General features: G+C 39.8%; 1 protein-coding gene across 3 annotated transcripts in view; it reads right to left on the bottom strand.

Annotated features, from left to right (window-relative positions):
* Window positions 1-17,554, bottom strand: part of LOC134345669 (dihydropyrimidinase-related protein 1-like) — an 87,804-nt gene that overhangs the window by 48,153 nt on the left and 22,097 nt on the right. For all 3 annotated transcript variants that reach the window (XR_010017746.1, XM_063046704.1, XM_063046705.1), the window contains exons 3-12: window positions 16,594-16,778; window positions 14,828-14,992; window positions 11,498-11,559; window positions 10,725-10,805; window positions 7,740-7,808; window positions 6,274-6,394; window positions 4,437-4,593; window positions 1,812-1,953; window positions 657-827; window positions 175-354 (exon numbers count right to left, since the gene is read on the bottom strand). Coding sequence is in view for 2 of the 3 variants with exons in the window: in XM_063046704.1 (XP_062902774.1) it covers window positions 175-354; window positions 657-827; window positions 1,812-1,953; window positions 4,437-4,593; window positions 6,274-6,394; window positions 7,740-7,808; window positions 10,725-10,805; window positions 11,498-11,559; window positions 14,828-14,992; window positions 16,594-16,778 (1,333 nt within the window). In the remaining variant the exon portion in view is untranslated. The remainder of the gene's footprint in view (window positions 1-174; window positions 355-656; window positions 828-1,811; window positions 1,954-4,436; window positions 4,594-6,273; window positions 6,395-7,739; window positions 7,809-10,724; window positions 10,806-11,497; window positions 11,560-14,827; window positions 14,993-16,593; window positions 16,779-17,554) is intronic.

Raw genomic sequence — 17,554 nt, 5'->3', positions numbered from 1 at the left:
TATAACTCCACACTGAAAAAATCCCATTTGTGCATTCCAGCACTGAAAACTAATAGGCAACGAATCCTTCAGTTGTCTCGCATTCAGTTATTTAATGACTGTTCCTTAACTTCATTTTCCTGCATCTATTAATATTACAGACATACAATTGTATGCACTTTCATAATTCCTCACCTTGTTGCGGATCTTAATACGCTGGTAAATATATTCCGGGAATGGTTTGCGGGGGATGAAACGACCTGTTCCCTGATTTACGTACAGGTTCCCATCTTCCAGGACTATATTCCCTTGACTAATGACCACCAGCGGAGCACCACGGCATTCCATACCCTCAAAAATATTGTACTCCACAGCCTGGCACAGAAATACATTTTTAAAAAGAATCAGCTGATGATCAAATATCACTTTTATTTTTAAAAGAACCTTAATTCTTAAGTATAACAAATTTTACTGACGCATTTATCCAAATTCAGCTGATCGAGGCACACTACCTTATAGATCATGAGCCAAAACTTCCATCCAATATTTCAAATAAATATTCCCAAGTTCTTGAAACCAACTTTCTCCAAAACAACAATTGCTCTGGACAACTTCTAGATAATATTTGTTTTCAATGAAGCTACTCCTGCTCCATCTCAAGTAATGAACTTCCTTACCGAGCGGTGTGTCTTGGCAGAGATTGTTTTAACAGTGTCTGGGTCCCAAATGACAATGTCAGCATCAGATCCCACAGCGATCCTTCCCTTTCTTGGATACAAGTTAAAAACTTTGGCAGCATTGGTGCTGGTGACAGCGACAAATTGATTCTCATCCATTTTACCTGTGGCCTTTCAACAAAAAGAAGAATTTCAGTCTAGAGTAATACTGAATGTGGACCATCAAGCCAGATTCAAACTGATTTTGTCAAACAGAACAATCCCAGTCCAATTCCTTGCTCTTTGCTGGGAACCGCAAGGAATTCCCTCTCAAGTGTCCATCACATTTTTTTTATTGCTTTTCTTTCTATTTTCCTACCGGTAACAATCCCATATATATTAAATTAATCCATCATTTACCCATTCTCCTATCCAGGTCACAAAAGGGGAACAATCCATCTAGTACCATACCTATTAAACATGCAAATATAAGGAGTTACATTCCACTTCTGAGGCTTGATTCCATTGATAACACAGAATCCAATCTGCAGAGGCAAAGGCTGTGTGCTTGTTATGATGGTCTTTAGCTCACTGGGATTTGTTCTCAAAATCATATTTTGTATGGCTTTGGGCTCTGTGCAGATAATTTGGCTGCATTATGTTCATCAGAAATCTGAAGTAGGTACAAGAATTTGTGAAGTCTACTCCTCACTAATTTTCTGATGCATATATCTAACAACCATAAACTTGGACACAGGAAGATCTAGCAGCCACTAAATTATAAATGGACACATCACCTTGTCAGTTTCTAAACCGCACAAGATGCCACATTTGTGAAAGGTCAGGCAATAGTCAAAACTCTAACAGACTACAACTTGTATGAGGCTTTTCTGTTCCTGATTGTTTGCACAAAAGAGGAGTGTAAATTGTCTCGAAAAGAATTAAGGATTGCCAATTGCCTTCACATGAACAGTAGTATGTTAACAAAAATACATTAAAAGTGTCAGCATTACTTCCCTGCCCCCCTTCTTTCTACTTAAATATCCTACTCTTAATGCTTCAACAGTACACTGATTTAGAATCCATCAGTTTCATTTTACTGCTCTGACAGTGAGGTTTAAAAAAATCCCTATATATTCCTTCCCGACATCCAAATTTTGCACTAAAATAACTTACCACAGCTTTCTCCCAAATAATGCTCATTCTTTCCTCAATACCATTGGTGCCTTCAGGAATTAAGCAGAAGTTATCTTTTCCAATGGCTTTCTGAGCAGTGGTAAAGGTACTATGGCCACTTCCCGTAACCTGCAGGTCTCCACTAAGGGCAAAAAAAAATCATCATCATGTAATTGTACGGTAGCAAAGAAAATGCAATTTTTTTTAATTTAGGTTTTGCAGCAACAGAAGAGCACAGTGCAGTCCTCCAAGAAACTATTCCCCAAGATGTGTAGAACTTGCCCTTTGCCTATTCTTGTCAGCTCAAAAGGAATCCTAGTTTCCAGAAGTGATGTCATCAAAGTGGCTTGGTAACCAGTCACAGGAAGCAAACAAACTTTTGTTTTTAAATAGTTTTTTAAAATACTATACAATGTTCTAATTAGAGATTGAAATAAGCACACACAAATAACCTTTGAAGGGTTAAAATAAAACTGAATTTTGAATATCAATCTGAAGGAAATACAATACGCATCAAGTAGTAGCGGGAAAAAAGACTGTTAGAGCAACTCAGTTGGCTAGGCAGCATCTGTAGAGACAGGAGGATGGTTGATAGTTTGGGCCAAGACCCTGCAACAATCAGTCAACTATCTCTCTGCCTCCACAGATGCTGCCTGACCAGTGGAGTTCCTCTAGCAATTTGTTTGTTTGCTCCAGATTCCAGCACCTGCAGTCTCTTGTATTTACACATCAATTAGTGTTTAGGACAAGATAGCTTGCAAAGCAGTGGTAAAAGGCTACCACGTTATTTAAAAGTCCCTTAGATCTCATGGGAAAAATAGCAGGGTTTCACAGTATTTATAACAGGTCTAGTGCAAAACCAGCTCTTATTCTCATCAGCTATAAGTAATTTCATTTGATTTTATTGGAGATAACTTCAAAAAGCAGCCTGTGAGGAGTACTTAATCCCCAGCAGAAACACTGGGAATGGTTCTCAACAACAGACCCAACCGGTTCCCCTCCACCACCACCCTCCTCTGTCTACAGAACTGGTCCTTGCCTCAATAATCTCTCCTTCGGCTCCTCCCAATTTCTTCAAACTCAACGGGTAGCCCTGGGCAGCAGCATGGCCCGCCACTAGGTTTGCCTTTTTGTTGGTGACGTAAAACAGTCCATGCTCTAAGCCTTCCCTGGTAATGCTCCCCAACTGTTCCAACACTTCCCGAACATCCACACTTACCCCATCTTCCCAACTCCTTAACAGGGATAAAGTTTCTCTCGTCCTCACCGACCATCCCATGAACTTCTGCAAACATCACATCATTTTCCACAATGTCCGCCATCTTCAACGGGATCCTACTACCCAAACAATCTTTACCTTTCCCCCATTCTCTGCTTTTGGCAGAGATCACTACCTCCATCATTCCCTTGTCTATTCACCCTCCCCACTAATCTCCCTCTTGGCACATATCTCTGCAAGTGACAGAAATGCTATACCTGACCATTCACCTCCTCCCTTACCTCTATTCACGGCCCCAAACGGTCCTTCCAGGTGAGGCAATACTTCACCTGTGAATCTGTTGAGTTTAACGATCGCATCCGGTGCTCCTGATGTGGCCTCCTCTACATTGGTGAGACCTCACATAAACTCTGGGAAAACTTTGTCAAGCACCTTTGCTCCATCCGCCAAAAGCGGAATTCCCCAGTTGCCAACCATTTTAATTCCTATCCCTATTCCCGATGTGACATGTTGGTCCATGGCCTCCTCTTTTGCCACTCTTGATAACTCTTGAAGGTGACACAGTCCAAAAATAAATCAGGACAGTTGTCAATATGCTTTTTAATCACATCAGAGAACTCTATAATTATAGAGAGAGTTGGTTTTAATAACAGAAGTCAAAATTACATTTTGACTGTATTTGTAAAACATATAAAAACACTTAAATGGGTTTAATTGCCGCTACCTTTTTAAATCTATCACCCAAGGATATCTAATTTTACAATGGCTAAATCTAGTTTTTCCTAAGTTTATAAGAAAACCTTCTCTACAGCTTCTCTAAATAATTTCACATTTAATACAAATAAGTGATTTTGTGGGCAGTGGTACAAAGCCACATATAATCAGGAAGAGCCCAGTACTAAGACAGCTGATGCCAGTCTGGTGAGAGTGAATGTACTCAGCCCCAGCCAGCCTGGGCTTTTAAGAGAGGTGGGTGGGGAAAGTCTGAGCTAGAGTTCCTGGTTTAGTCTGCCAACTACACACCAGCCAGTGTCATGTCACTGAGCAACACAAGGGTCAAATTACTAATGTAAGTGCATAGATAGTACATGAAGAGCAGTACAAATAATTAACGAAGGGTTTTAGACCCATTGAGGCCACTTCTAATTAATGTGATTATAAGGATGAACCCAGGAAGAATATTGTTGCAATCATCCCTGCTGAAGGCATGTTCTTGGATGATATATTACGGTTTAAAACAGCACTTGCAGGATAAATTACCTAACTATGACAAATTTGCATTAAAATTCAATGTTCTCATTGCATACATTAATCATTTAAAATAATAAAGAAAAAGAAATTGGTCTCTATCACTCAGTGCCTTGGGTTTGCCAAGTACTCATGTCAAAATGATGTAGCTCTCCTACCAGGCTAATAGTGAACTCAGGTGGTCAGGTGTTGTGGGGTCAGGACTCAGTGGTGGTGATGCCACAAAGGCCGCAGCCTTGGCCCAATTTCTGCTCCAATAATGTGTTCCATCTGTCCCAAGGCTTGCAGTGATTGGCTCTCCAAAAACTACAGCTCCTGTTAAGAAAGGAACATACAGAATCTGGCACTGGAGTCCTCCCATTAAATACCACTCAATGGTTTTATTCTTCAAAAAGTAAAACCTCAAAATAATTAAAAAGAGCAATTAATAGTTTGTTTGAATATAATAAGACCATAATAAGACACAGGAGCAGAATTTGGCCATTCAGCTCATCGAGCCAATATACAGCAATATTGGTTACATTTACATAGAAAGCAATTTTTCTCCCAGGGTTCCCTAGAACACACAAATTCACACAAGCAACTTGTTTTCAATGACCTCATGATCTAGCCATAAAGACAATCTTGGGGGGCAAGAAAAAAAACGCTAAGTACATCACCAGAAATGGCCATTCAGCTTCTCATCTCCTCTACATTTGATTGTTCAGTTCTAGTTCAATTGTTTCTGTAGCAGGTTATGAGATGTTCATCATATTTTTGATACTTCAACACAAAATACAGCCTGGCTGTCTTCAGTACAAAACCAAAGAAGTGCTGCACCCGTTGGATTTCTGCCTCCCTTCCCAGGTAGTTGTAAAAGTTCATATGTCACAACTATGAAGGAATTTTCAATGCTGTCCTGCTAATCCAACATTTCTAGGACAGATTGATATGCTGCTTGTGGGAGCTTATTGGAAACGCATTGACCTTTTCTACATTATAACACTGATGCCAGGTCAGAAGTGCCACAGTTACTGTAAAACTCAATGGATGTTCTGAGAAAAACTTGAAATGTGTTGTAAGAATACAAGTCATTTATTCTCACCTAGAACCCATCTAATTTAAGGTGGTTGCGAGATTAGCTTTATTTGTCACATGTACATCAAAACATACAGTGGAATGCGCTGTTTGCATCAAATTAAATCTGCGAGTATTGTGCTGGCCAGCTTGCAAGTGTCACCATGCTTCCAGCATCAGTAGAACATGCCACAACTCACTTAACCTAATCCTACATCCTACGGAATGTGAGAGGAAACCGGAGCACCCTGAGGAAATCCATGTGGTCATGGGGAGAATGTACAAACTCGTTACAGACAGCGATGGTAACCAAACCCTGATCTTTCAGCTGGCACTGTAAAGAATGGTGCTAACTACTATGCTGCAGTGCCGCCCCATGAAATGTTTCCAAATTTGCTGAAGCTTCAGTGCAGGATAGGGATTTGGTACTTCAAGTAAACAAAGTCATTTGTTGCAGATAAGCAGTTATAAAGACAAACCGAATGCCGGCATTTTATCCAAAGGGGCTGAGTACAAAGGGGAAAAAACTGTGTTTCATCTCTACTGGACATATGCTTGTCTCCATCTGGATTACCTACCACTAGAGCAGTGTATTTCACAAGGGATGCAGTGCAGTTTCATCACATTAACACCAGAACAGAGATTAACTGACGGGAATGGGTTGCATCAGTTTGGCTATTATTTGAGAGATAGCCAATGCCATCTGTAATTACGGAAAAATAGCCTCCATTTTAACTCGCCTGCTCTCAGCAAAATAACTGGCTGGATTTTAAATGGTGCAATGTTTTTGAAAGTCACTGCAGTTAGATTGATATACGGTGATTTTTTAAAATACATGACTTGTGTTTTTAGCCTTATACTAGAACACCAAAACTGAAATACTGCAGGGATGATGATCTGAATTCCCTAAGGCAGATTTGGAAGATGTGTGCTTTTTACCTTTTTTCCTGGCTTGAGCAATCACATCCGCTGCACTCTTACTCATCACCTTGGTGATGTACAGGGGACAATTGATCCGATTGGCAATAGTGATAGCACGGTAAACAGCCTCTGCCTCCAGCTTTGAAAAGAGAACCCACACCAGCAATTATCAAGCAAATCCACAGAATAGATAGGACTTCATCAGTCTAACAACAACATTTACAAATACTCTACTCCTTTCTGTATTGCAATAACTTTATAATCTCCGATTCGTCTCTAGCAGCAAACAAGTTCTTCGACTGCCCATATTCTAAGCACCCACTCGAGGTGTTAAGGACTCAGATGCCATCATTTCAACAAAATATCAGCAGGTATGGACAGCAATTGGACAGACGGAATAACCGAGCATGGATCTCTTGGCTCTCAGATCACGGAATTAGTGTAATGTACCAGGGTAGATTATGTAGTGGCACATTTGCATTGTGAGCACTCAAATATTTCAGATAAAGAAGCAGTATCCAATAGATGAACTAATCCCATTTTAAATTTATACTTTCTATCTAGCCTGCTTGAAATGTCTTCTCTGGTAAGTTGTAAAGGAATTCTTTTTAAAGCTCTCTCGTCCTTATTTGAGAGACAGGTTCTAAGTCAGAATCTTAAAAAGTACAACAACTAAAATTTAAATACGATCATCAAACAAGAGAGGAGGCACCTCTGTAAGCAAAAGACTTTGACTGGACATCCCTGAGATGAAAAAATACCCAGACATTGAAGTTTCCAGTTACAGGACAGCTGCATGAGACTGCCTACTTCAGACTTAAAAATTAAACACAGCATCAGGTTACAAGCATTGTGCACATAGAAACGTGGTGTCAAATTCCAACTTAGATATGCATTCTCTAATATTTATTGGTATGTTCTCTAACTGGAATCTGAAACATCTTGGTATTGATTCATTGAAGGGATGTCGAGGATATTGTTTTTCAGTTATAGAGGTGACTGAAGTTTTTGTCCTGTGGTCTTAATACAGCCATAATTATGTCAAACACAGAAAGCTTGATATTTTTGTAAAGAGCCAGCTATATACCGAGCAACACACACAGAATGCTGCAGGAACTCAGCAGGCCAGGCTGCATCTATGGAAAAAAGTACAGTCAACGTTTTGGCTAGCATTCTGTGTGTGCACTTGGATTTCCAGCATCTGCAGATTTTCTCTTGCCAGCTGTATACTGAGTTGTACAGATTGATGGTGGTCTATGTTCAGTGCAAGAGGTTAGTTGTGACGATGGAAGTTTCACAACGATCAGTCTCAGCTCTATTCAGGTGAATGGATGGCAGAGCTGCTGCTTCAGAGTTTCAGCAAACTTGGTTCAATGCTCATCTTTTCTGCCCTTGTGATAAGCACTAACAGGTGATTAAAGTCATCTGTCCTTGTGTCTTTGGCTATATGCACAAGTAGGCAGCAGAGAAAATGAAGACGTTACCTCTTCTGGCCTGCTTAAAACATGACCTTCAGGTCCTGTAATTCCCATTGCCAGGACTCGCTTTTGCTCCTAAAAACAAATATTTATTACATTATTTAGTTTTTAAAAAGTTGACTTTCTATAGGACTATACTGTTAACACCAAAAACATTACCATCACTTAAATGTCCCATTATTAGCGTAATGGAATTTTTAGCTGCCTATTTGAACCTCCTGGTGCTACATTTTACCGACTGGGAAAGTCCAAGTCAAAGTAAATTTCACTATATACTACCATGTTCCTGCAGCCATTTACAAGAACATAAAGAAATCCAATTGAATTTTTAAGTAAAAGCTGACAAACAAACCATGTACAAATAAAACTACAAAGAACATAAGTTGTAGAGTTCTTCAAAGTGAGGCTCAACCAAGAATCTAGAAAAATCCATTACTCCGATGACAAAGATTTAAAAAAAACATGTTCAGTCAGAAGGAACTTGCTGCTCTTTAAGCAGTTTGAAAGTGTGCATCAGCAATGTACAAAAGCTGGCGTGAGTCTAGCGTCGTCGGCACGATACTATTACATCTCAGGTGATCTGGAGTTCGGAGTTCAATTCTGGCACCGTCTGTAAGGAGGTTTACATTCTCCCATGAATGCATGGGTTTCCTCCACGTGCACTGGTTTCCACCTGGGTTAGTAGGTTAATTGGTCACTGCAAATTATCCTGTGATTAGGCTAGTGTTAAATAGGTGGGTTGCTGTGTGGTGTGGCTCATTGGGCCAGAAAAGTCTGTTCCACACTTATCTCTAAATAGAATAAAGTAAAATAAATTGCTATTGGGATGGGATGCTTGCATTTGAATTCTGTCTATTTAATACTGAATAAACTAATACAACATAGACACCTATTGTACATCCAAAGTCTTTTCAACAAAGGACATCTGGAGACTAAAAGGAGACATAATTTCCTTCTCCCCTTTAACCTTCTCTACCACAGTGGTTACGAATGCAGTGGTCTTCTCTGTCAGGCCTTCAGACATAATTTTCACTACTAATGTAGAGATGTGAATGGTACAAACTAAGTTGTCCCTCAGAGTGAAGACAAAAATAATTGTGGGACCTGTAATTCTTGGCATACTAAATCTGAGGTATGAATGTTCTGTAACACGTGGTTCTCTGCTGTCACTGAGTAGCACACCTTCTTTTCCAATGACAGGCCTGGCTTTAAACAGTTTAAAAATGTGCATCAGCAGGGCTACTGCTTGAGCTCCAAAGAAATTTCCCTCCTGCTGTCTGAGTTATCACAAATTACGTGAACCAAGGCGGCAGGAGCAAACCACTGCTCTTCAGTTCAAGATATGCTGCTGCTGTATGAAGGGGGCTGGGGTACATTTAACGTCTAACTGTGTGCACTTTCTGCATACCAGTTTCAAACCACAAGGACTGAGGTGATCATCTGATTGGATGGAGTCGCGTAGGTTAGGTAAGTGTCTAAATAATTAAAGTCCTTCAAAAGTACCAACAGCCCCTTTGTAACTGCATAATGTACTCTTCTTAAATTTCAAACAAATTCCAAGTTAGAAAGATCATTTACTTTCACTGAAGCAGTGAAAGACGATGAAATCACTCACACACCAGCAGTGCAAAAAGGTTGCAAGGTACAAACCCTCTGCTGCCTTCGATATCATTATTGGGGGAAACATTGTAAAGTCTCCTTTAACTGTGGAGAGTTAAGGTACTGGGTGGGACAGTAGTTTACTGCAAAGCAGTGGGACTCAAGATACACACTGGTTGGCATTCAGAGAGCAGCAGCATAAAGCTACTCCATGTAATGAAAGATCACTCAGCTCCAACAGTCTCTCTCATTATCTTTTGTGGCACTTGATGAAAACTGCTGTTTCCCCTTCTCTGTGTTTAGCTGTAGAACTCGCCACAGCACGGTAAGAAGCTCAGTGGTTACTGAGCACCATTCAGAGAGCAAGTGGCAAGTTCACTTCATCCACACTCCCAGCACATCACATTCTCATTAACATCAGCCACTTATGTAACGTTTCACTACACATAATGCTACAATGATGACTTTAATGCAGGCTCTATTAGCACTCCTGTACGGAGAAAGCATTCTGAGTGCTGAGGGAGGTGCAAATATATTTCTAACTGACTGGATATTCAGGGATTTGGGATGCTTACACCGGACAAGTTCTGCTCTTCTGATAACAGGTGAATATTTGTAAAGAAAGACTACTTCACTCTTCGGTACTGATATCAGAGAGTATGTAGAGAATAGAAACCAGCCAAAATATGACTCCTTGTACTTACCAGCTTAAAGAAGGAAGAGTTCTTCTAAAAAAAAGAGCGTGGTAAACTACACACACACACACACACAAACACATGTGTGTGTGTGCGTTGTAACTGGGTTACCTGTCTGGACACGCCCCTCTGCTGACTGCTCCTGTGGCTCCTCTCACAGACCCCTAAATAAGGGCGATTGTGTCATTGCTCCTCCCTCAGTCCAGGACAGATACTCAGCATGGACGTTGGTCCACTTACTGTTAATAAAAGCCTTTCAGTATTTAATCTACTTCCAGTCTTTTGGAGTAATTGATAGTGCATCGAAGAGTAATAACCTTATTTTGTCTTTAAATCTAAAATTGATGTGTTTCTTTAAATGGGACAGGATCAAAGCGACCTCGTTTTAAGATAAAAGTCATTTAAGAAGTGTGACCAGAGGTGCCCTTCTGGTCCACTGACAGCCAAATGGGAAAGGCAGATGTAAAGTACATATCAACATTGATCTCACCAAAAGGGTGAGAGCTAAAAAGTCCTACCCACTCCTATGTTCCATTCTAAAGACCGAATAAAGCCAGTGGGCCAGGACTGGTATAAACTACGTGGTACGTCAGTGAGCTGTAGTGCTTCTCTGTCTGCACCCACATGACCATTAGGGAACAAGACTAAATGGGGGTAGCACCACACTGAAGTGAAATGAATCACAACAGCCACTCACCTCAGCAATCAATTCACCATTTTCTGCATGGAGCATAATGACAGCACCCAGGTCCTTCAAGAAAGTAAACGCCTCATAAAGCTGAAAACATTTAAAAAAAACAATTGAATGAAAATGTTTCAACTACAGCAGTGACATGAATGGGTATCACTACTCTCTACAAGATGTTGACACAGAAAGAATACTAGACTTTTTTCATTCTATGGTTTGAGGGTTATGAGCTACTAAACAGAGTGCTAAGCATCAGCTTTAAAGGGTAATAAGGGATAATGACTCTTAGTAGACATGGCTTTAAATTTTTCTTAGGACATGTATATTCTGGCATTTTCCCCCTTCCTTTCCAGTCCTGAAGAAGAGTTTCAGTCTGAAGTGATGACCATTTATTCAATTCCATAGGTGCTGCCTGACCAGCATTGTTGCTTTGAATTTCCAACATCTGCAGAATTTCTCATAATACAGTGCCAGTTGAGTGATATTACTGCAATTATTTGCAAACAACAGCAAAGTAAGCAGAGCAATCTGTAGTTTTAAGACGATCAACCTATCAGCCTAGAATAACTTTAATCCAATTCCAAGCAACTAAAATACTGCACGTTTGGGTCTACCAATGAAGTTTTATCCACAATCATAAACTGCAGCAAGTTTTCAGATCCACAGGAAATGCTGCACAATGTTTCTCATTTTCCCCAGGGTCGCAGTGGAACTTAGACTTCCATCCTTATTGGAATGCCTGGAGAAAATAATACCTCAGCAAAAGAGAGTCACCGTCTTACCTCACTGTCTGTCAGTTGGAATAGATCCTTATATGCCATGTAGACTTGAAATGAATTGATATCTGTTTTTTTTTTGAAAAGAGAAAGTACATTTTAGAACCAGAATTTGCCACTAATTGTTTGACAGAGATCAAAATTGTAACAACTGTACAAATTGTACAGAGCACAAAACTGAAATATTGTTGTAAAAGTACTTACATACTTTCAACAAACTCCAGAATTAAGTTATTTGATTTTAAGGGTTAATGTACACCATTTCACTACCAAGCTGCAATACTTGCAGACAGCATAGACATTAGGTGTGGTTACTACAGACTGTGTGTGTTCCAGCAGATATAAGGTAGAGTTTGCCTATCCACAGTCTCTAAAAAAACACTACTCGCCTTAGTATCCAACAAGCATTGTCCAAGAAGTAACATGAATTTCTAAGACTTTCATTTGAGAACAACTAATTTTGTAAAGTATTTCTAGTTAAAACCTATACTCTGATATTCTCCTCTCTCCCCTTTGCCTCGGCAGGGTGCTGCCTTACACCCTAATTAGATCTGCAATCTAGAACACTGCATCATTCTCTTCTGACGTTAAAAAATGTGTACTGTATGTAGTACCAATATTCACACCTATGCGCCAAAATGTTTGTGAAACTGGGCAAAAATATGTGAAAATTAACACTGGCATTTAATGAACAACTTCACACACTGCACATCATGTCTGGGAAACAAGTCACTGCTTAAAGAACTCTCCCTATGGCAGCCATAGCTGAGCAGCAAGAAACAGTAAACAAGAGATTAGGGTAAACAGAGGTTAGGGGACTTGATGGTTTTCTATGCGAATGGGCATACCCGTGACTTCCATCCCCAGAAAATGAAATGAACTGGTTGGCACCCATGCGACACATGGCTCCAAGCCACAGTAACCTATTGATGATGAGTCAGTCAATCAGTTGGGCACCGTAGTGTTATCACCACTACCACTCGGAGCACTGGAGTTCAGAATTCAATTCTGCACTGTCTGTAAGGAAGTTGTATGTCCTCCCCATGACAGGCGTTGGTTTCCTCTGGGTGCTCCGGTTTCCTCCCACATTCCCAAGTAGTACCGGTTAGTAGGTTAATTGATCATTGTAAATTGTCCCGCCATTAGGCTAAGGTTAAACTGGTAGGAGGCTTGGTGCTGCGGCTCGTTGGGCCAGAAGGGCCTGTCTGCACTGCATCTTCAAGTAAATAAAAGATGCTGCTCACAAGTGATTCACTCTTAAGGTGACTGTGGTCAGTGAATTATTTAATATACTGCTGGCACACAATGTGTACTGAATGCACACAAGCAGTCCTTCTCAGAACACTTTCTGTGAATCAACAACAAAAGTACTAGGTTTCTCCCATGATTGAGGGGTTGACCTGATGGAGGTACAGCATATTAAGAGCAGGAGCATATAAACAAGGTGAAAGCACATCATCCTTTTCCAAGAGAAGCAATGCTAAAAACAAGAGGGCACAGGTTTGAGAGCAGAGGTCTCAGGGATAGCTTCTGCACGCGAAGGGTGGTGCATATTTGAGCTACCAGAAATAGTGATTGAGATGGGCATATTAACAACATTCAAAAGCCATCTAGATGGACAGGAGAGGATTAGAGTGCTATGGGCCAAACACAGGCAGGCGGGACTAGTTCTCTGGGTAAACCATTCAGCTTGGATAAGTTGGACCGAAGGGGCTTGCTTCCATGCTATTAAAACTCCCCTGTCCATGTACCTATCTAGATGGCTTTCGAGTGTTGCTAATGTACCTGTCTCAGTCAGTATTTCTAAAAGATCTTTCCAAATATGCTTCCCCCTTTGCATGAAGAAGCTACCCATGATGTCCCTTTTAAATCTCTCACCCCAGACTTAAACCTATACCCTTAGATTCTATGAGCTCCAGTATCTACCAGCACGGATTTTGTGGTACAAAATCTGTGACATCAGGAACAGCACTAATAACTTCCTTGTGCCAAGCTTACCAAGCTGTGGTAAGGTGAATCACAGTCTAGACCAATATCTCATTAGTCACTAATCAACCTGGAAATGATTAGATGATCTATACATGTACAGACGGGTCCACTTTTTAGAAGGTTAAGTCACATAACTAATTAAGTATATTAATGAATTTTAGAGTCCACTATATTTTCTTAGGATAAGCTGTAAGATTGAAAACAGACTCTATAGTCATTGGTGCACTTTGATTGCTTTAATGCGAGACCCCTATGTTTCAATTAGGATACAAGTATGATATCACTTATATGATTTAGTATACATCCTACAGACCTACTGTATCTAGAAAACAGTGGGAATGGGCAATTGTGCAAGATATAATGATAAAATGATGGGAAAAGATCAGAGGCAGATGAAAATTGAAATCAGCTGTCTTGCAAAGAAAAAAATACCACTTGTGAAGGAACTGTTGTGCATTTTTTTTCCCCAAAACAGAGCTCGCCAGGTTGATGCTCAAGAGAAAGCAATTACAAATGGCCTTCTTGGTACCTTGGCCTTTCAGCACAGCAAGGTTGCAAGTGACAGCAACATCAAAGAGTTTCTTTATGCACTTCAGGAAGATTAAATGGAAACGCAACTTGATGAAAGAATAATGAGAAAAACTGTAAGAGAGGGCAGAAGGTGAGGGACAGGAAATTGATGTTTGCTATGAGGAATTACACAGTCAGGCCAAGGAAGGCTGAGAGGATAGGAGGCCATTTAGTCCCTTGGACCAGTTTGGCCATTAGTTTATTAATGAGGCACACATCAAGACCATTCCTACCATTGCTCCACATCCTTTTATACCCTTACCTCATAAAGATCTATTTTAGTCTTGAGTATTTCTATTACCCTTCAACACAAGGCCTAATTCTGCTCCTATGTCCTATTGACTTTAAGCACACTCTTCCAAATATCTTCTATGCTTTGTGTTAACAAAATAAAGCAGGCTATCAGGTATGAACCAAAAAAAAACTTGCCTCTTTCTTAATGGTTTCATGTTACTTTTATGAAGAACAACCAAGCATTCTTTAAAAATCCTTTCTTTTAGCGTGAGTTTCATACTTAAAATGGCAAGCAAATTAAAGTTATGCTCCTAGTTACCAACATATCTCCCAGCACAACGACACTTTATCTGCCCTCACAGCACCCTTCTTCACTGTTACACATCCTTCACCAGTACTTTCAAGCAAACTTTGCCTCTTATCCATTGCTAACTCCCTACCTTGTTTTACTCCAGTACCATATCTCATCACATCAGTCATTAAATTCCTCCCAAACCACAAGCAATGTATTTTACTTTTATGTTACTTATGAGGCATAATGACCTTTCTCTTGTACCAGGATCTCCAACTCTTCCTTGATTCCTTCATTCCAATGAGGAATATCCACATGTAGAGAGTAGTCACAACAGGAACGGTTATCTGCTGTCTCATGCCATTTTTCAAAGGCTGTCAGCAAAGTAGCATTCTTATCTGGTACAACATGGTCAACTGCAAAAAGAACATTTACAGTTAGATCAAGAAATTAATTAGATCCTAGAAAGGTTTCAGAGATCAGAACCACTGAAAATAAGATATTGAAAGTCTATCATGAGGTACGTTTTGTTACTACGATTCCTTTAACTTTAGCAATATAAATATTCATACATACTCTTTCTGCTATTCCTTGCAATGGTTTTGATTAGATAAAATGAGCTATTTAAATGTCTTCACAATTCAGAGACTATTTTCAGGGAGGGGTTAAAAGAAAATAAGTCCTGCACTAAAAAAATTAAGCTTGGATATATGGCAGATTGTCCAAAGGGCCAGGAAGGATAATCCATTTGTAAATAACAAAATATTTTGCATTTTTATTAACTCGTATATCACCTTACAAAGAAGCATATTCAGAATGGAACATGCATCTAGAAGCAGAATTCATTGTAACCAACCTCTTTAGAGGCTCATTTGTAAATTCTACTAGAATATCTTTCAGACAAATGCTTGTGTAGACAAACACTGGTTGGAATATTCTGGTAATTCAGATTATTAACACCCAGATTTGTTTTTGCACCTTTAATGTAGTAAAATATGCCAAGATTTTTCCATTAGAAAGTAACAAACTGGGGGGAAAAAGCACCAGATATCAAAAGCTTTGTCAAAGGAATATGCTTTCAGAGCTTCTTAAAGAAGGAGCAAGAGGTGAAGAATTTCAAAGCCGAGGACTGAGGCAGCTGAAAGCAGAGCAGCAAATGGAAGGTGAAGGAGGAGAGGGAGACATCCAAGCCCGGAAATGGAACACTGCAGAGTCCAGGGAAGGCTGTGGGGTAAGAGGTTATAGAAACAGACTTGCTTTTAGAGGTTTAATAAATCAGCACATAACTACTGACATCAAAAACTCTTGCAACAACGTACATCTTCAAATTCTTAGCTTAGGGAACACTGAAGATCACAAAATTGGAAATGATCTAAGAACTCAAATGAGATGATCAGTGCTTGCCCAATCTTAAAACTTAATAGAACTTGACTTAATTCCAATCAAATGACATATTTCAAAACAGTATTCCCCCCCAATTACAGCAAAAGTTCATGAGTTCACAATTATTCCTCACAATCCTGATTCTAAGAAATAGGAATAAGTCCAGCATCAAATATACTGTATAGTACAAGAATCTTTCCACTATTACTTACTCATTTGTTCCATATTATGTGAAGTTTATATGATTTCCCTGTGGCCACACACGTTTCCCTTGAGTGCTCTGGGATTCTGTCACATATGAACACTGCAATGTAAATTGGCTGCCATAATCTATCATTAGTGTAGGTGCCCATAGAGAGAATCTGGGATTGGCATTTATGGGTGTGTGTGAGAAAATGGGTTGTAGGGAAATTATAATGGGTGGAGGAAATTCTATTTTTCTGACAACCAGCAGAATGGGCTGAATGTTCTCCTTTATGTTATAGGAAAATATGAGGAAAAAAAGACATCATTTAACATACCCTGGCAATTTATTGAAGAGTTTTTTTTTAAATGTCCTGCATTAACAAAATGTTCCATTGAAGATAAAAGGCCAGGGATGGGGAATGCGCATTAGAAAAGCTGTATTTCTTACTTATCATGGTCGTTCCTCCTGCTAGGGCTGCCTTTGTTCCTTGAAAAAAGTCATCTACACTAGTGGTGCTCATATGGGGTTTCAGCAAATAGGTGTTTGCATCGATTCCTCCTGGGATAACCATCCTGCCGTTCGCCTCAATAGTCTTCACATCAGAAGGAACATTTAGATTGTCCCCTATTTGTCTGCAAGTTAAAAACAAACATAAATCATAATATATGTAAATGTAAACAGATTTTAAATTCAAGAGTAACCACCGATAAAGAAACATTAATGGTTTTGATTCTAAGAGAAGTTTAATTATTAACTATGTTGACATTGTGATCCTTTGAAATTCATTTACAGCAGTTTCTCCTGTCCTTATTGTGATCCAAATTTGTCATATGATGTCAAGACTACAGGTACAAAATGGAAAAAAAACACATAAAATTGCTGAAATCATGGACACGGGTAGAAAACTCTCGCTGAATATCAAGCCAATTCTGACAAACAGCAGAGCTGTGACACAGAAGCCTGGGAACCAATGCACAAATTAGGCAGAGTCTACATAGTAAGAGGGGCACACAGGAGATAAGTGCTTAGACTACTGCTACGAATATTGCCTAGCCAATTAAACAGCAATTAATCTAGGAGTCCTGTGCATGCCCTTCCAAATATGAAAGCAAAAGATTCTGAAGGGTCAATATGTCAGCTTCCTTCACAGCTGGGTTCAAGTCAAGTTCCAATAGCATACACCAGATTTATTGCAATTCCCAGAACAATGCTGTGGAAAGCCCCTTAGCTCTGGCATCAGCAACCTGATTGATTTCTGTCACAAAATCTGATGGCAGAGGGGAAGAAGCTATTCAACTATTCCTGAATTGTAGAGTGCATGCCCTCAGGCGCCTAGACCTCCTCTCTGATGGTAGCAAAAAGAAGAGGGCATGTCCGGAGTGATGGGGGTCTTTAATGATGGATGCCA

Source organism: Mobula hypostoma, chromosome 4 (genome assembly GCF_963921235.1).
Source record: "Mobula hypostoma chromosome 4, sMobHyp1.1, whole genome shotgun sequence".
NCBI lineage: Eukaryota > Metazoa > Chordata > Chondrichthyes > Myliobatiformes > Myliobatidae > Mobula > Mobula hypostoma.
This window is presented reverse-complemented; position numbering and strand designations above follow the sequence as displayed.